This window comes from Hypanus sabinus, chromosome 29 (genome assembly GCF_030144855.1).
Source record: "Hypanus sabinus isolate sHypSab1 chromosome 29, sHypSab1.hap1, whole genome shotgun sequence".
Lineage (NCBI taxonomy): Eukaryota > Metazoa > Chordata > Chondrichthyes > Myliobatiformes > Dasyatidae > Hypanus > Hypanus sabinus.
In genome coordinates this window covers 30,106,536-30,125,205 of record NC_082734.1, presented here as the reverse complement: position 1 = coordinate 30,125,205, position 18,670 = coordinate 30,106,536, and the positions used below count along the sequence as shown (strand labels likewise).

The window sequence follows — 18,670 nt, the reverse complement described above, 5'->3', positions numbered from 1 at the left end:
GAAATGTTTGAAATTCACCAGATGCACCCTAAATATATACATGTAGGTAAAAGCGAAGTGCCCAAGGAATATGTGGAAAATGGCCCAGGGGGTGTGGGATGGTATATGGGCAACTACCAGGAACACCAGCAATGAAGAAAGATATCAGTCTTTTAAAGGGGGAGTGAGAGTAACTGGGGAACAATAATGGCAGTGATTCAAAGAGCTGATGAGGCAGCCATGGATTATGCAGAAAGTGAACATCAAGTGATGGAGGAGTATTCAGGGTTGGATAATCCAAGGAGGAACATCTCAGTCCTCCTGAAAATGATGAAAGAAGCCCACCAGAAAGTTTTAAATTTAGGGATAGCTGTGGGGCCGACCCACTTTGCATAGCTTCATGGGCATTGAGATAGTGCAAGACAAATCATAAAGTGGTTATAGTGGATGCAGCTGCTGTGATAGCATAGACAGTTTGCTTTCAATGTTCCCTTTTAAGGTGTGTGTGAGTGTGTACATGCACATACCTTTTGCCACTAGCATGCAAAGGAATTTAAACTGCAGACAAAAGTTTGTCACCATCTACCTCAGTGGAATGTTAAGAATATTTCACAATTGTACACAGACATTTGTGGCATTTGGTAAGGTACCCCATGCAAGACTTATTGAGAAAGTAAGGTGGCATGATATGCAAGGAGACATTGCTTCATGGATCCAGAACTGGCTTGCCCACAGAAGGCAAAGAGTGGTTGTAGACGGGTTATATTCTGCATGGAGGCTGGTGACTAGTGGTATGCCCCAAGGATCTATACTGGGACCCCTACTCTTTGTGATTTTTATATATGACCTGGATGAGGAAGTCGAGGGATGGGTTAGTATATTTGATGACACAAAGGTTGAGGGTGTTGTGGATAGTGTGGAGGGCTGTCAGAGGTTACAGCGGGACATTGATAGGATGCAAAACTGGGCTGAGAAGTGGCAGATGGAGTTCAACCCAGATAAATGTGAAGTGGTTATTTTGGTAGGTCAAATATGATGGCAGAATATAGCATTAATGGCAAGACTCTTGGCAGTGTGGAAGTTCAGAGGGATCTTGGGGTCTGAGTCCATAGGACACTCAAAGCTGCTATGCCTTCTTCAATCATGGGATTAGATTTAAGAATCAAGAGGTAATGTTGCAATTAAGACCCTGGTTAGACCAGACTTGGAGTACTGTGCTCAATTTTGGTTGCCTCACTACAGGAAGGATGTAGAGACCATAGAAAGGATGCAGAGGATACTTACAAGGATGTTGCCTGGATTGGAGAGCATGCCTTATGAGAATAGGTATAGTGAACTCGGCCTTTTCTCCTTGGAGCAATGGAAGATGAAAGGTGAGCTGATAGAGGTGTACAAGATAATGAGAGGCTTTGTGTGGATAGTCAGAGGCTTTTTCCCAGGGCTGAAGTGGCTAGCACGAGAGGGCATAGTTTTAAGGTGCTTGGAAGTAGGTACAGAGGAGATGTCAGGGGTAAGTTATTTACACAGGGAGTGGTGAGTGCGTGAAATGGGTTACCAGCGGCGGTGGTGGAGACGGAAATGATAGGGTCTTTTTCTCTTGAATGGATCCATGTATCCTGGGTGGATTCATGGAGCTTAGGAAAATAGAGGGCTATGGGTAAGCCTAGGTAGTTGTAAGGTAGGGACATGTTCGACCTAGCTTTGTGGGCCGAAGGGCCTGTTTTGTGCTGTCGGTTTTCTATGTTTCTAATCTCATTTCCTTTTCCAGTTTCTGATGCAGATGGTGTTGACAACATGGAGTTAGCAGTGATTTGCCTGCAAATTTTAGAACTAGCTAATAAATTGTTTTTATTAAAGAAATTATTCAGTGCACATGTAAATGGGCAAAAAATTGCATGGTACAAGGTCTTTTAATTAAGTTTATCTTTATCCGACCACAATCTCACTGTGTCTAGCCCACACTGCTGACAAAGTAACCCATAGGCACCATACTGGCTTCAATCCTTGATGAGTAGGGCAGCTGCGGCTATGCTGGCTAGTTTGTATACTCTATTGGCTGAACGTGTTCGCTGTCGCTGAGTTCAACTTATTTCTTCTTCCTCTCCCAAATCTATAACAGCCCCTGCTTTCCTTAGGATTATTCCTAGGATAGTGCACTCATTATTTGGACAGGCCCAGAAATACACTCAGTTCCACCAGTTTTGAGTATTCGCCTCGCCCCTTTCTGCTTTCAGTTTTCCCTTCTACACTGGTAATATATTGGCAAGGGTAGCTGAGCTATCGATACCAATGCCTCTGTGTCCACTAACATATCGCATTGCTGGTCCCCAAATAATGCTGTTGTGTACTTCACATTGCAAATTAGAGGGACCATTCTTTGCTTCGTGCCAACGACCAGGGCACCTAGCAAAGGTCTGCCGGACCAGGTATAGAATGGTAAAGGAGTTGCTATGCTACAGCTGTGGCCTATCGGGACATGATTGGAGGCAGTGTCCAAAAAAGGGGGAGAAAACAGGCAAAAGTCACGGCAGACGCGCAATCTCTCATCTCAGCGGCACCCATTCTGTCCGAGAAGATCATAGAGCTGGTGAAGGTGGCTTCTAGGTCAGATAAATAACTGGCAGCAGCTGCCACCGTCAGCGCTGGTGACCTGGAGACATATACAACAGCATTGTTTGGGAGCTGGCAATGCAATATGATACCTGCTTCATATCTACCAGTACTTTTCTCCAGTGACCTCATTCGTGCAACAACACCTCCACTCACTAACCCACCTCATCGCACTCCCCCTTCACCACCATTTTATCATTTCCCGTCAGAAGCACCTTATGTATAGACACTCATGTGCCTAGCATCACTTTGTGAATATACAGTCAATCTGTGTTTATAAATTATCTTGTGTTTTTTAATTATTGTGTTTGTTATCACCTTGTGATTTTTTGCTGCACTGAATTCAGAGTAATAAATACTTTGTTCTCCTTTGCACTTGTACTGGAAATCACTTTAAACAACCTTGAGTCTTAAATTTCATTCTGAAATATCTTTTTAAGAGACATCGGTTAAAACTTAACCAAAATTCCTTTCTAAAACATACAAATTGGCATGTATATAAAGGTTAAACTTTTGAGGCATCCTTTTAAAATTAATAAAATAGCTTTCTGTTGTTACAGCTTGACAGCTTGGATCTCATCAAAGCTCTGATTGTGTTTGGCGCTGATGTGAAATCGCCCAATGATTTTGGAGAGACACCTGGATTAATTGCTGCTCGGCACAGTAAAGGTGAGAAAATTAATTAGTTGTCAACTCTTAGGTGGGGGGGGGGGGCAGGAAAAATGGTATTGAATGTAAGGGCATGTGTCCATTGATGTAAGCACACATGTTCATCGATGTAAAGGCACGTGTTCATTCACTGTCAAAGCATACATTCATTGAATGTAATTATGCATCTTGATTAAACAATAATTCAGGGGTTTAGAGATTTTGCTGAAGCCCTGTTCTTCAAACTGAAAGATCTGGATGTACTTCCAATCACAATGAACCGTAACAAACGGTGATAAAGAAGGCATATGGCATGCAAGAATTAAAGGGACATGGGTTCAAGCAGAGAGCAGAAAGATATAATGGAAATCTGAGGGTGTTCAGTGTATGTAATGAGCTGTCAGAGGAAGAGATTGAGGCAAATGCATAAACAACATTTAACAGGTAGTTGGATTGGGACACTTATAGGAAGGATTTAGACGGATAGGGGCTGGTTGCTGCCAGCGGAAGATGGGTATCATGCTGTAAGGTTGGTCGCTTTGGTGGCTCATGGTGGTGGACTATCTTTCTACTGCGGTTTCATGTTTAATGTACTGAGTGCTGAACACCTTCTGGTCAAGATGGTGCCTGCGGTGGTGGAAGCTTTTGGATAGAACATGAAACCATATATTTCACTTCTTTTATGTCCCTTATGTTTGTTTTATGCCTTAAATGTGACTGTGGAACTGTTGAAGCCTGTGATTTCCAGTTTGGGGATCGTACTCTGCAGTCTCTGAGAGGATTCTGAGAGACAGAGGCAGCATGCACGAACCTTGTCTGCATGGTGGGTTGTGAGCTGATGTTCGACTCCATTTCGCCAATTAAAGCTTCCATTGTTTCGTTGGATTAAAGCGACGAGGGACATTGAAACATTGAGGTGAATGTGGAAGGTGAGCACAGGCTGCCTGCTTCCAGAGAGGGGAGACTGGCTTTTGATCTCTGGTGGGATCACTCTGCTGCTGGAGAGGGGAGGCTGCCTTTTGATCTGTGGTGGGATCACTCTGCTGCTGGAGAGGGGAGGCTGCCTCTTGATCTCTGGTGGGATCACTCTGCTGCTGGAGAGGGGAGGCTGCCTTTTGATCTGTGGTGGGATCACTCTGCTGCTGGAGAGGGGAGGCTGCCTCTTGATCTCTGGTGGGATCACTCTGCTGCTGGAGAGGGGAGGCTGGCTTTCGATCTGTGGTGGGATCACTCCGCTGCTGGAGAGGGGAGACTGCCTTTTGATCACTGGTGGGATCACTGCTGTTGGAGAGGGGAGACTGCCTTTTGATCTGTGGTGGGATCACTCTGCTGCTGGAGAGGGGAGACTGCCTTTTGATCTGTGGTGGGATCACTCCACTGTTGGAGAGGGGAGACTGCCTTTTGATTGTTGGTGAGATTGCTGTACTGCCGAAGAAGGGAGACAGCCTCTTGATCACTGGCGGGATTGCTGTGCTGTCGGAGAGAGGAGACTGCCTTTTGATGGCTGGTGAGATTGCTTCGCTGCTGGAGAGGGGAGACTGCCTTTTGATTGCTAGTTTTTTACACTCTTGTGTTTTTTTGCTCAATCTTTATCGGTATTTTTGTGTGCAGAGGAGGAGGATTTGGGGGTTGATTATCATGCTGCCATTCTTTCTTGGTTTTGTGGCTATCTGGAGAAGAATTTCAGAGTTGTATACTTTGATAATAAATGAATCTTTAAATCTTTAAATCATTTGTGCAATTTGATCGAGTACCACAGCCATTGACACAGTGCTGAACTGACTGACTGTGGCTGTGGCAGCGGCTGTCGTCACATTAGTGGACTGTGGTTGTGGGCTCACTTTTGGGGACACTACAGTTTGGTGTTCACTGTTTTGTGTGTTATTTATTTGCTTTTTGCTGTTCGTGCAATTTGTTTTTTTTCCCCACAACTCTGATGGTTGTGTGGGGGTTTTCTTTAAATGGGTTCTATGGGGTTTCTTTGTTTTGTGGCCGTCTGAAAAAAGACGAATCTCAAAGTTATATACTGTATACGTAAACACGAGGAAATCTGCAGATGCTGGAAATTCAAACAACACACACAAAATGCTGGTGGAACACAGCAGGCCAAGCAGCATCTATAGGAAGAAGCGCTGTCAACGTTTCGGGCCGAGACCCTTCGTCAAGACTAACTGAAAGGAGAGATACTAAGAGATTTGAAGGTAATGGGGGAGGGGGAAATGCGAAATGATAGGAGAAGACCAGAGGGGGTGGGATGAAGCTAAGAGCTGGAAAGGTGATTGGCGAAAGTGATACAGAGCTGGAGAAGGGAAAGGATCATGGGACAGGAGGCCTCAGGAGAAAGAAAGGGGGGGGGGGAGCACCAGAGGGAGATGGAGAACAGGCAGAGTGATGGGCAGAGAGAGAGAAAAAAAAACAAACAACTAAATATGCCAGGGATGGGGTAAGAAGGGGAGGAGGGGCATTAATGGAAGTTAGAGAAGTCAATGTTCATGCCATCAGGTTGGAGGCTACCCAGCTGGTATATAAGGTGTTGTTCCTCCAATCTGAGTTTGGATTCATTTTGACAGTAGAGGAGGCCATGGATAGACATATCAGAATGGGAATGGGACGTGGAATTAAAATGTGTGGCCACTGGGAGATCCTGCTTTCTCTGGCGGACCGAGCGTAGGTGATCAGCGAAACGGTCTCCCAGTCTGCATCGGGTCTCACCGATATATAAAAGGCCACACCGGGAGCACCGGACACAGTATACCACACCAGCCGACTCACAAGTGAAGTGTTGTGTCACCTGGAAGTACTGTATACATACTTTGATAATAAATGTACCTTGAGATGCAGGTAGATAGAACTATCTTAAATGGGAGTCTTAGCTGATATGGATCAGTTGGGCTGAAGGGTCTGGTTTTATGCTGTATGACTATATCAAGTGAATGTGCATGGGCTGTTTGCATGACTCTTGATCATTTTTCTGGCATGTAATGCTGACTTAAAACAATGCTGTAAATGTTTCACAGCCAGGGTATGTGAAACCTGTAAAGAGGTGAATGTTGCATGTGTCTTGGTTGTGAATTTTTGAATCTTGTGTCTCATGTCCTGACTGAATGCATTACATTCAGTACAACATATACTCATTACCACACCTGAGCACCTCATTAATGCAAATATTTAAATCAGATGATCATATGGCAGCAACTCAATGTATGAAAGCATGCAGACGTGATCAAGAGTTTCAATTGTTCAGACAAAAAATTAAAATGGGGAATAAATGTAATCTAAGTGACTTTGACTGTGGAATGATTGTTGCTGCCAGACGAGGTGGTTTGAGTATCTCCTGGGATTTTCACGCACAGTATGTAGAGTTAACAGAGAATGGTGTAAAAACAAAAAAAAAGTCTAGTGAGTGGCAATTCAGTGAGAAAAAGTGCTTTGTTACTGAGAAAGGTCAGAGGAGAATGGCCAGACTGTTTCAAAAATGCAAGAGTAGCTCATATAGTTACACATTACAACAGTGGTGTGTAGAATAGCATCTCTGATTGCACAACACTTTGAAACTTGAAGTGGATGGGCTACAGCACGAACATGGGAAGGTCAGGAACATACACTCAGTGGCCACATTATTTGGTTCATGAGGTATCTATTAAAGATACTCAGTGCATTGTGCAAAATTTTAAGATACATTGGAATTAACTGGTTTATGTTGTTCATACTCTTAACTTTTAAGATACAGTTCTTTATTATATAGTATTGAATGCACTGAAGGAGCATTATAGAACTGTTGGGCTTAGAATTTCTTAGAATGTTTAACTCTGGCTCACACCACGTCTGCAATATCCTGGAACCTGATCTGCATCGTTGCTATGAGATGAATCTTGCAACCATAAATGTAAAATGAAAGGCATTGTACGCTGTAGATCTAGTTCCTCTAAAGCCTTGACTTTTTATATGAGAGTTTATCTGTGGCTTCCCGCTGTTTACTCCTGATTACTTTGCAGGGTAATATTTAGCACAGTTCACACTGTTCAGATTAAAAATTAACAGAGCATAGAACATTACAGCACAGTACAGGCCCCTTGAACCATGATGTGCTGCTCTTTTAACCTACTCTAAGGACAACCTAACCCTTCCCTCCAACATACCCCAACATTTTTCTGTCAGCCATGTGCATATCTAAGTTTCTTAAATGCCTCTCATTTACCCTTTGCCACCTCCCCGGCAGGTCCTTCTATATACTCACCATTCTCTGTGTAAAGAATTTACCTCTGACATACACCTCCACCAATCACCTTTAACTTATGCTGTCTTGCATCAGCCGTGTCTCTGGCTGTCCACTCAATCTATGCCTCTTATCATCTTGTACATATCTTTCAAGTCTCCTCTCATCCTTAACTTCAAAATTTCATGTAAATTATTACATATTGCAGAATGATGAAACTTTAAACTAGAATAAACAGCTCCTTACCATAAAATGAAACTGTATACTATTAAATTACAGCCTAAACCTATAGCTTTTGAATGTTTTTGTAACATTAGACCATAAGATAAAATATCTGAATTAGGCCATTTGGCCTATGGAGTCTGCTCCGCCATCTAAACGTGGATGATTTACTTTTATCCTGCCTTCTCCCCATAACCCTTGATGTCCTTACTAATCAAGAACCTATCACCCTGCACTTTAAATATACCCAAATACTTTGTCTCCACAGCTGTCGGCAGCATTAAATTCTACTGATTCTTCACTCAATGGCTAGAGAGGCTGTGCCCTCTGGTCCTAGACTCCCCACTATAGGAAGCATCCTCTCCACATCCACTCTACACCTTTCAATATTTAACCATATAACAATTACAGCACAGAAACAGGCCATCTCGGCCCTTCTAGTCCATGCCAAACGCTTACTCTCACCTAGTCCCACTGACATATGATGTAATATGTTTCAATGAAATCCTCCCCATTCTTCTAAACTATAATATAAACATTATGTAACTATAGCTTACTTTTATTGCTTTGAACAATGAAGCAGTTTACAGAGATTGAAACCCTTATAAGAAATTTGTCTGTTCTTTTATTATCTTGGACTTCTACAGTCAAGATACAGTATATTTTAGAATAATGAAAGGCTGGATTATGTAAATCAGAAGCATAAACAATAAAGCATTCTTAGAGATACAGCACAGTAACAGGAATTAACTTACCCATCTGGTAAGTTAACTTACCCACAGTAACAGGAATTAACTTACCCACATTGAGTACAGCAATTAACTTATCCATCTGTATATCTTCTGAATGTGTGAGAAAACCAGAGCATCTCAAAGAAACCCTCTCAGTCAGAGGGAGAATGTACCGACTACTTATAGACAGCGACTGGAATTGAACCTGGGTCACTGGCACTCTAAAGCATTATGCTAACCACAGCACTATCATACTGCACTGGAAGCACTCAGCATGTCAGAAACAGTGTGTGGCTGGAGACACAGAGTTAGTGTTTGATATGGGCAGTTTCAGTCTAGTACAGATTTCAAACAAGTGGAGAGTCAGGAAAAAGAGGGCAAGTGAAGACAGGAAGAAGGTCGGTGACAGGAGAGAGTCAGGAAGAATATATAACCAAATATAAGTATGTGGTGCCAAACTAACTTGAATGAGTAATCATATGGGTAAAAAAACAAAATCTGGAGGATATGTATAGCAGAGGGGGGAGGAAAGATGGCAGAGTGGTTTTAGATTCTGGTGGAGAATGATTGAATAGATGCTTGCGATCACGGACTGCTGACTGTGTACTGATCAGGAATCCTTCTGGCTGATACTCTCTCACTCCCAGTCAGGCATTGAGAGCACTAATGAAATGCCAAAAATCTGACTCCTAGCTTACTGCCAAGATCCACCAACTCCGTAAAAAAGGTGAGGTTCTCTACCATTGATAAGGAAGTGACAGTTCAATCAAACAAATCCAATTCATTCATCTGACTGTCCAATTCATACAACCTCAACCATCTGACCAGCAAATGCATCTCCATTCCAGATTGCAAGAGCTGCAGAGCCTCTATAATTAGCATGTCTTTGGCATTTGAAGACTGGCAGTAGGATCTAGATTAGGAACATGGGCAAAGAAATGGTAGATGGAATACAGTGTCGGGATGTCTACGGTCATGCACTTTGGTGGAAGAAGTTAACTATTGTCTAAATGGAGAGAAAATACAAAAAACTGAGGTGTGAAGGGACATGGGAGTTCTTGTGCAGAATCCCACTAAAGGTTAATTTGCAGGTTGAGTCTGGTGAGGAAGCCAAATGCAATGTTAGCATTCACTTCAAGAGGACTAGAATATAAAAACAAGGATGTAATGTTGAGACTTCATAAAGCACTGGTGAGGCCTCACTTGTTTTGGGCCCCTTTTCTTAGAAAGGCTGTGCTGAAACTGAAGGGGGTTCAAAGGAGGTTCACGAAAATGATTCCGGGGTTGAATGGCTTGTCATATGAAGAGCGTTTGATGGCTCTAGGCCTCTATTCACAGGAATTCAGAAGAATGAGGGGTGGCTTTATTGAAACCTATCGAATGTTGGAAGTCCTTGATAGAGTGGATGTGGAGAGGATGTTTCCAGTGGCGGGAAAGCCTAAGACCAGAGGATGCAGTCTCAGAACAGAGGGGGTGTCCTACTAGAACAGAGATGAAGAGGAATTTCTTTAGCCAGGCAGTGGTAAATCTTGAATTCTTTGGCACAGGGAGCTGTGCAGGCCAAGTCTTTATGTATATTTCGGGCATAAACTGATAGATTCTTAATTGGTCAGGACATGAAGGGATATGGGGAAAAGGTAGGAGATTGGGACTGAAGAAATGGATCAGCCATGATGAAATGGCACAGCAGACTCAAAGGGCCAAATGACCTAATTCTGCTCCTATGTCTTATGGTTTTTATGGTCTTGCATATTACCACCTCAAAAACACACGACTGACTGGGCCAGACTATGATCACACGCAGCAGCATCAATGTTATAGTTACGAGGAGGGTATAATTTCAGTGGGGTGATTATATTGACACAAGGCATGAAAAATATCGACATGGCAATTAATAAAAGGAAAAAGTTTACAACTGGTATGACAGTATGAAAATATCAAGAAAGGTTCATGCAGTAAAGTGGACCTAGGTATAAGAGTATTTATGTATTACATAGTGCATCAAATCTGTCTCATTTGGGATTTGATTCAGACATTTAGCAGAATCAGAATTAAGTTCAATATGTGATATATGTCATGAAAGTTATTATTTTGTGGCAGGAGTCTCGATGAAGAATCTCAGCCTGACATGCTGAGTTCCTCTAGGTCCTCCTAAGCTTGTGAATACCCAACGTATGCACCTAGTATGTAACCCTCTCACCAGGGCTCGAATACAAACTTGGTTCATTAGCTAACTCTGCTAACAGCCATGTGACTCACCGGTGAGAAGGCCATCTTTCATAAACAATATACATCTTGGGTCGGTATGATTTGGAATTCAACCAAGTAGAAATGTTGGGATGTTCTGGGGAGGAACATTGATTGTAGAGAATGCTGTGTAAATACTGTGCTCACACACACAATTATCGGTCAGCAAGAAGTGACAGATCATACACCAACATAAAATTATACAGAAAGTATATTTACCAATTTTTCAACTTTATCAAACAGTTAACCTGAGAAGAAGGGAAAGATACAAGGGCCTATTATAGTTAAGCCAGTCTAAATGTTGGAACTCTTTTCTGTAGTAGCTGGGTGTATCTCTTTACTCATGTGGAATCCCTATCACCAACCACAGATAAACCTTCCTTTATTGGAATCCCTCATCTCACAAAGCACTTCTTGCATTAGGGTGTCTCCTTCGGGTGGGACCTTCCAGGCATCTTCCTTGGTGATCTTCTCTTTTCACCTCCTATCAGAATGCCCCAAACCAGAGTGCAGATATATCTTCCACCCCACTGGACAGAAAGTTACAATACGTACCCAGGCAGTACTGATTGGTTGACAGAACATTTCTAAGTTAGGCAACATGGCTCTTTATCTTTAGCCAAAGCCAAAACACTCTTAATAACATAACACACTGCTTTACAGAAAACTGTTAAATAAAAATACCTCATAGCATAGCAGTAGAAATCTTATCCAGGGCATTAGATGTACGTATACACAACCAAGCATATGGGAGATAGGGTTTGATGGGTGGGGATGGATTTGGCAGCTGCTGTGAGACTGCAGATATATTCGGCTGGGTGAAAACACACCGTGGCCGCATTTTTAACTTGTGAACTGTCTAATTTACTAGCGGCTCCTAGGAATGGATGCCTGTCATAACTTGGGGAGGAATAGCTTGGGGGATCTTAATTTGGTTCACCATTTACCTTTGCAATTAATGTTTTTTTTTAGAGAAAAAAATTAATTTGGGAGATGATAGAAAAGGAAGTTTTATAAATTCCATCATTCCCTGGTTTAACAATGCATTCTGAAAAAGATTGTGGTTTTTGCATACCAGAGTGCAAATTAACTTATTAAGAAGTTTTTATATATATTTCAAGCGGTACCAATTTTTATTCCGAAATCCTTTTTTGCTAATGTTGATTCAAAAATTTCCTCATATATATGGCAGAATAAAAATCCTAGATTAGGTAAAAAAATATTTACAGAAGGCAAGGAAGGAAGGTGGATTGGCATCGCCTAATTTTAGATTTTATTATTATCCGATATTTGATATGTTGGTTAAAGGATTGGGATATATCTTTTAGCCCTCATTGGGTGAACCTGGAAATTAAATCTGTACAAGGATTTTCACTGGGTTCTATTTTAGGGTCTTCTCTTCCCTTTGCTCTTTCTAAATTGCCGAAATGAATTGACAACCCAACAGTTAAACATACTTTACGTATATGGTTTCAATTTCGGAATTTTTTTGGGTTGACTCAGTTTGTTTTAAATATTCCTATTGTATCCAATTGCTTTTTTTATCCTTCTATTATAGACCAAGCTTATTCAGCTTGGAAGACTAAAGGATTACTGTGATTATCCGATTTATTTTTGGATAATTGTTTTATGTCTTTTGAACAATTATTTAATAAATATAATTTGCCTAGATTTCATTTTTTTAGATATTTACAGATTAGGAATTTCTTAAATACTTTACTTCCTACTTTTCCAAATTTTGTGTCTTCAGGTATTTTGGAGAATTTGTTTGAACTAAATCCTTCTCAGAAAGGGCTAATATCAAAACTTTACAATATAATTATGAAGATACGTTCAGAGCCCTTCTATAAGATTAAAAATGATTGGGAAAGAGAACTTAATCTTACTATCCCTATTGAGAATTGGGATAAAATTCTTCAATTAGTTAATACATCATCTATATGTGCTAAACATTCATTAATACAGTTTAAGGTTGTGCATAGGGTTCATATGTCCAAGGATAAATTGGCTCATTTTTATTCCTATATAAATCCTATTTATGACAGATGTCATTCTGAGATAGCGTCTTTAACTCATATGTTCTGTCATGTGCGCTTTTGAAAAAATATTGGAAAGACATTTTTGATTTCTATTTCTACAGTATTGAACATTGATTTACAACCTCATCCTATTTACTGCAATTTTTGGTTTACCAATAATGGACTCACTCCATTTATCCTCTTCTGCTTGTCGAATGATTGCATTTCTTACATTAATGGCTAGAAGATCTACTTTGTTGAATTGGAAAGAAATTAATCCCCCTACTGTACTTCACTGGTTTTCTCAAACTATGTTATGTCTAAATTTAGAAAAAATTATAAGTGTTGTATTTGATACTTCTATTAAATTTGAAAAGATACGGAGACCATTTATTCAATATTTTCATATGATGTAATATGACCCTGTTCCAAGCCTATTTGTTTTTCCAGCTTCGATTTCATATATGTTGAGAGGATCGGAGTTGACGACACTGATGATTTTGTATTTTTGTGAGATATTATAAACAGCCCTTTTTTTCCCGTTTTTTCTTTTTCTCTTTTTTTTTCTTATTAGCTATTAGATTATTAGATTAGTTTTTTTGCATTATTTTTTTTCTGTTTTTTTTAAAATTATATATATATTATGATATACCTAGGTTTGCCTTGTTTATTTGTAAATTGTATCGACCATGATTTGGGAATACTCATTTATACTGTAACCATTGCTTATGTATTCTTTCATGTTCAGTTGAAATATGTATGTTTGTAATCCCATTATCTATGTATCAATTTTATTTTGTTGATATTAATAATAATAATAAAAAGATTGAAAAAGAAAGAAAGAGTGCAAATTAACCAAAATAATGTGACACACCACTGGGCATTAAAAAAAAGAAACTATGTCTGATGAATGAATTTCACGCCCATGAAATTATTCTTCCAACAATTGATAAAAGAATTTGAGGGAAGGAGGAACAAGATGAAGGTCTGATTTTCGATAAGCAGATAAAAATTTTCATCTCCAAATTGATTTTAACCTTTACTGTTTTTCGATATAGTGCTTAAAGGTGTGTTGATAACAAATAATCTTTAACTTTTCAACCTGCATGTGATAAGTTTGGTTCTGAGTTATGATGATGCCATGTCTGTTCAATGCCTGGTACTAACTGTTTGATGCCCTCAAAGGCAATAACCGGAAGGTGATGCTGAGCCTACTGTATAGTATAGGGGTTGAATGCTGTTACCCGCCTTCTGACTCCCCCACATCGCCAGCTAGACACTCTGCAAGACCAGCCCCTGTGAGAGGAAACACTGGATTAGGTAACCTTAGCTACTGGCTTCCTTCTGCTGCACCCTTGCTCTTCCAACCTGGACCTGTCTATGCTTTGTGGCGGTGGAGTCAGGGGAGGGATTGAGGGAGATGCAAAATTTTGCTGTTTCTGAAATGTGTTCCTAGCAAAATTCACACGAGCAAATTTCTAATTCCTGTTTCTTAATACTTTGTCTTCCCAATGCCTGTTTTTAAAAATTTCTTTTTGAGTCACTTTGAAAATTTTTTTATAATAAAAAATAGGTTGCATAAGGATGTTAAAAGCAGTCCAATGGTTGCTGTTAAAGGGCTAAAAGGAGGCACAGTTCCCCTATTTGTTCAAAAGTTTTTCACAAGATGAACAGAGTTGCTAACTTTAGTTTGTCAGCCCATTAACACAAGTAGAACAGCACCACCTCTGCAAAGTCATCATTTTGAAACCGCCTGTTTTTCTGAGTAGTGGATGTGAGTATGGTTTCCACATATTTGTCTGACAATTTGTCAGCTATTATTGATATATTCTGATTCGTCACTTTGTCCAAATGTGCTTTTAGTAGAATGCAGCTATACACATACTGAATGCCTCCACGGTTACACCCAGTTAATTATTGCCATGAAGTATCAAATATTAGGAAGCTGTTTGCTTTAGCAATCCCTCTCTGAACACCAAATGCTGGATTACGAACGTAGGGTGACCATAAGACATAAGACATTAGGCTATTTGACCCATCAAGCTTGCTCTGTCAATCCATCATGGTTGATTTATTATCCTTCTGAACTCCATTATTTTGCCTTTTTCACATAACCTTTGACGCCTTTGCTAATCAAAAAAACACTATCCACCTCCCCTTTAAATATACCCAATGCATTGGCCTCCACAACAGTCTGTGGCAATGAATTCCGCAGATGCTAAAAAAATTCCACCCCATCTCTGTTCTAAAGGCATGTTTATCCATTCTGAGACTGTGCCTTCTGGCCCTAGACTTCCCCCCCCCCCCCCACTATAGAAAACTCCCCCCACTTGACACCCTTACTAATCAAGATCCTATCCACTTAAAATATTCCCAATTTCCAAACCGTAAAATCAGTTTAATGATTGACATTTCTTCTAGCACTCTGAATGTTCACAACCAGTGAATGGACTGTAGCTGCAATACGTATCACTTATAAACTTCACTGCAGAAACTTGCCAAAGGCTTTTTGACAGCATCTCTTGCATGAAGCATCTGAAAGGCAGCAGACACAGAAGAAAATCACCACCTGCATTTCCCGTCCAGGTCACACACCATCCTGACTTGGAGGTACTTCACTGACCACTGATCTAATCCCTCACAAGCAAATATTTTTACTAACTTCAACAATTCAAAAAGAGGCTCATTGCCATCCTCTTAAGGGTGGACATAAATTATGGCTTTGCTGTGGTAGATAATCAGATGAAAAGACATCCAGTGCGGGCTGGAAGTCAAAGCCAAAACCTCCCTGAACTCTTGTTTCCACATCAGCCATAACTTAGATCAGCTCTAATGAATATTGATTATAGGTGGCCCCAAATCTAGGCAGTTTTTTTGATACTATCTGTTGGACACCATATGCTAATTGCCAAACAAACATTTTTAAAGTAATTATTGGTCCATGGTTGTGCAAACTCGGTTTCCATTAATTTCCCATCCCTGGTTAAGAAGGTAAGCTGCTGGAAGTAGTTTCACATAACTGAGTGGCTTGTTAAGTATCAGCCACGTTTATGGGGCTAGAGCTGCATAAATATGTAAACTGCAATAACTTCCCTTCCCTAAGAGATATTGGTTACTAGAGTCACTACAGAAAGGAAGGAAGTCATTCAGGCCATCACGTGCTGATTCTACAAACAACCTATCAATTCCTTTCTGCAGTTCTTTTTTTCTGACTTCTTCATGCTCAGCTTTTGGTTTTCTGATTTTGCTTAGATTGAATTCAAATTTTGAGCACACTGCTTTGAGATTGGAACTCAGTCTTTTACTCTCTCAATTACTAACCGCAATGGTTCTTTTCCTCCTAATCAAATAACATAGCTCTAAAACTTGAAAGTGGATATAGGAGTTTTCCCAGTGAAATTAGGATGAAGAAGCTTAATGTAACCGAGGTGTATTCTCTGCTTTCAGGATATGATGATATTGTAGGGATTGCCACTGTACTTGGATCCTTATCGAAAGGAATGGATGTTCCAGATGGACAGCGGTAAGCAAGTGCATCAGAGAATCCATAAACGGAAATCAAACTCTACAGTTGAGTGGGATGGAAAAGGGTGCTCAGTCAAATGGTAAAATTCCTTCTTCCCCAGACATACTGGTGCAGCTACACAGCCATAAAGAGAGCATCCTCACATCAGCCGTTACTGTCTGGTTTGGTGCAGCATCCTCCCACAATATATGAAACCTACAGTGAAGTCAGGGCAGCAGAAAAGTCATTGGCTGTAGTCGACTATCACCACAGGACTTCTATGTGGCAAGAACAAAGAAGCGGTCAGGAAAAATTGTTGCAAACACTACCCACCTAGCAGACTGCCTTTTCCAAAAGCTCCCTTCTGGAAAGTATTATAGGGCTATTAAAACAGAAGCTGCAAGCCATCTGATCAACCATTCTAGTTAGCCCCAACCTCCTCTATCTATTGTCTCAGTCACTGCATTGTAAACACTTTAAAGCCTCTCTTTACAATGCTGGTGTTTATGCATTTATGCACACTTTATTCCATTTCTGTACTTTAACCTCTAAGTTTAGTTCTTATGTGATATTTTTTATAACTCTTGAATGTTTTTTGTTGCAAGTTGCGCCAACATGCCACACCAAATTCCTAATACATCTAAGTGTAGGTAGTGAATAAAAGTGATTGTTGGTCCTTGTTTTCAGATATGATCGGTTGCTCTGCCTAGATGGGGGAGGAATCCGAGGTCTCGTCCTAGTTCAGCTGCTAATCGCCATTGAGCAGACAGCGGGCCGACCCATTCGAGAGCTCTTTGATTGGATCTCGGGCACCAGCACTGGAGGAATTCTGGCTCTTGCCATTGTTCATGGTAGGTGGCCTGGCCAGTGAGCTATGTGAACCAAGATCTGGACTTTATATTTCATAGCTGCAGCAACCTGGCCCATTCTGATCTCTGGTTGTGTCTGTGAGGAGTTTGCACATTCTTCCTGTAACCATGTGGATTTTACATAGCATCCACTCTTCTCATTGCTGCCCAACTGTTTGTGAGGGTAGTTAAAACAAAAATTGATATCCCTGCATCTCCATATTGGGTACCAAAAGCCTTTTGTAGTTGACCACAAAGAAAATAGCCTGACTAAAATTTAAAACTGTTTGAATTTTCTCAAAAGGGAGACCACATTACAGGCTATCTCTAGCTAACAAATGGGTTCCATTTTTACAGATGTTCATATGTCCATAAGATATAGGGGCAGAACCATTCAGCCATTGACTGTTCTCCACCATCCCATCATAGTTTTTTTTATTATCCCTCTCAACCCTATTCTCCTCCCTTCTAACCATAACTCTTGATGCCCTTACGAATCAAAAACCTATCAACCTTGTTTTAAATACAGTGGATTACAGTTAATTTCAACATAGTGTGACCAGTATATTTTGGCCCAATTAAGCGCCTTCCCCAATTAGTTGGTTTCATGGAAATAGTTAAAAAGGTATAAAAAAGACAAACTACTACTTAATTAAGTACAAATTATGTAGTTAAGTGAAATACAGAACAAATTAGAATGCAAACAATGCCATATAGTACCATAAACCTGTGTATTACCTGCTAATAGTGCTGAATGGAGGAATTCATCCAGTATAAGCTACAGTGTTTGAGTTGTCCGAGGAGGGGTGGCTCCTCTGGTGAAAGGGCTTATAATGTCCATTCTGTAGGAGCTCAGTCACCTTTGGTCGCATCATCACTCAACTCTCACCTATAGCTCTTAAGTAGCTGTTTGCACGTGATAGCGGCCACACCCCAGTACACCACTTCGACAAGCAGGAAAAACCAGGTGAGGGTAGCCAGCAACCCTGATAAATGGGGACATGCTTGTCTTAGCATGTGAAGTCAGCCCACCAGACTGGGCAGATGGACAGTGAGATCCAACGGCCTTGAACGTAGTTCTGCCACATTTTGCGGAAAGTAAAGGGCATGATAAAGCACAGAAGAAGTGATGGTCATCCACTGTCACCAAGGAAGACCCTAGTTTGTGACAAGTACTTTTATCACTGGACACAGACTTCTGAGATCGAGAGGGTAGATCTGACCCAGTGCAACAGCTTTTCCACACTGATAAGATGGTAGTGCAAGAATTATACACTGTCCAGATAAGAAGTGATGTTAGTGTTGCACATGTGACATGTATGTGACAGACACAACTTCACTGTGGAGGAGAGACTTGTGACTTTGTGTAACCCCAAGAGCTATTTCGTCTGGAGATTAGTTTCTGGTAGGGTCATCATGGCAGTAAGGTCAAGGGGAGGTTCCAAAGAACGATCCAACTAAGACCTCAACAATGGAGCTAGCGATAGATGACGATAGATCACAACGGCAGTAAAGGTGGAGGAAGTCTGCAGCAGTGTAAGGTATGAGGTTGCTTTGCATTCCATGCCACTGGACCCTGGCCCCAACCTGTCGTGGACTGTTTGGTGGCTACCCATGCATCAACCTCCCCATGTTAAATAAACTCA

At 40.9% G+C, this 18,670-nt stretch overlaps 2 protein-coding genes across 3 annotated transcripts in view; one reads left to right on the top strand and one right to left on the bottom strand.

The window, feature by feature from the left end:
- The window catches only part of pla2g6 (phospholipase A2, group VI (cytosolic, calcium-independent)), a 131,587-nt gene that overhangs the window by 63,017 nt on the left and 49,900 nt on the right, over window positions 1–18,670 (top strand). For both annotated transcript variants that reach the window (XM_059954072.1, XM_059954073.1), the window contains 4 exons: window positions 3,150–3,258; window positions 13,857–13,991; window positions 16,119–16,194; window positions 16,864–17,027. In XM_059954072.1, coding sequence (XP_059810055.1) covers window positions 3,150–3,258; window positions 13,857–13,991; window positions 16,119–16,194; window positions 16,864–17,027 — 484 coding nt within the window. The remainder of the gene's footprint in view (window positions 1–3,149; window positions 3,259–13,856; window positions 13,992–16,118; window positions 16,195–16,863; window positions 17,028–18,670) is intronic.
- LOC132383189 (uncharacterized) overlaps window positions 1–18,670 on the bottom strand; it is a 54,138-nt gene that overhangs the window by 1,686 nt on the left and 33,782 nt on the right. The gene's annotated exons all lie outside the window — the stretch shown is intronic.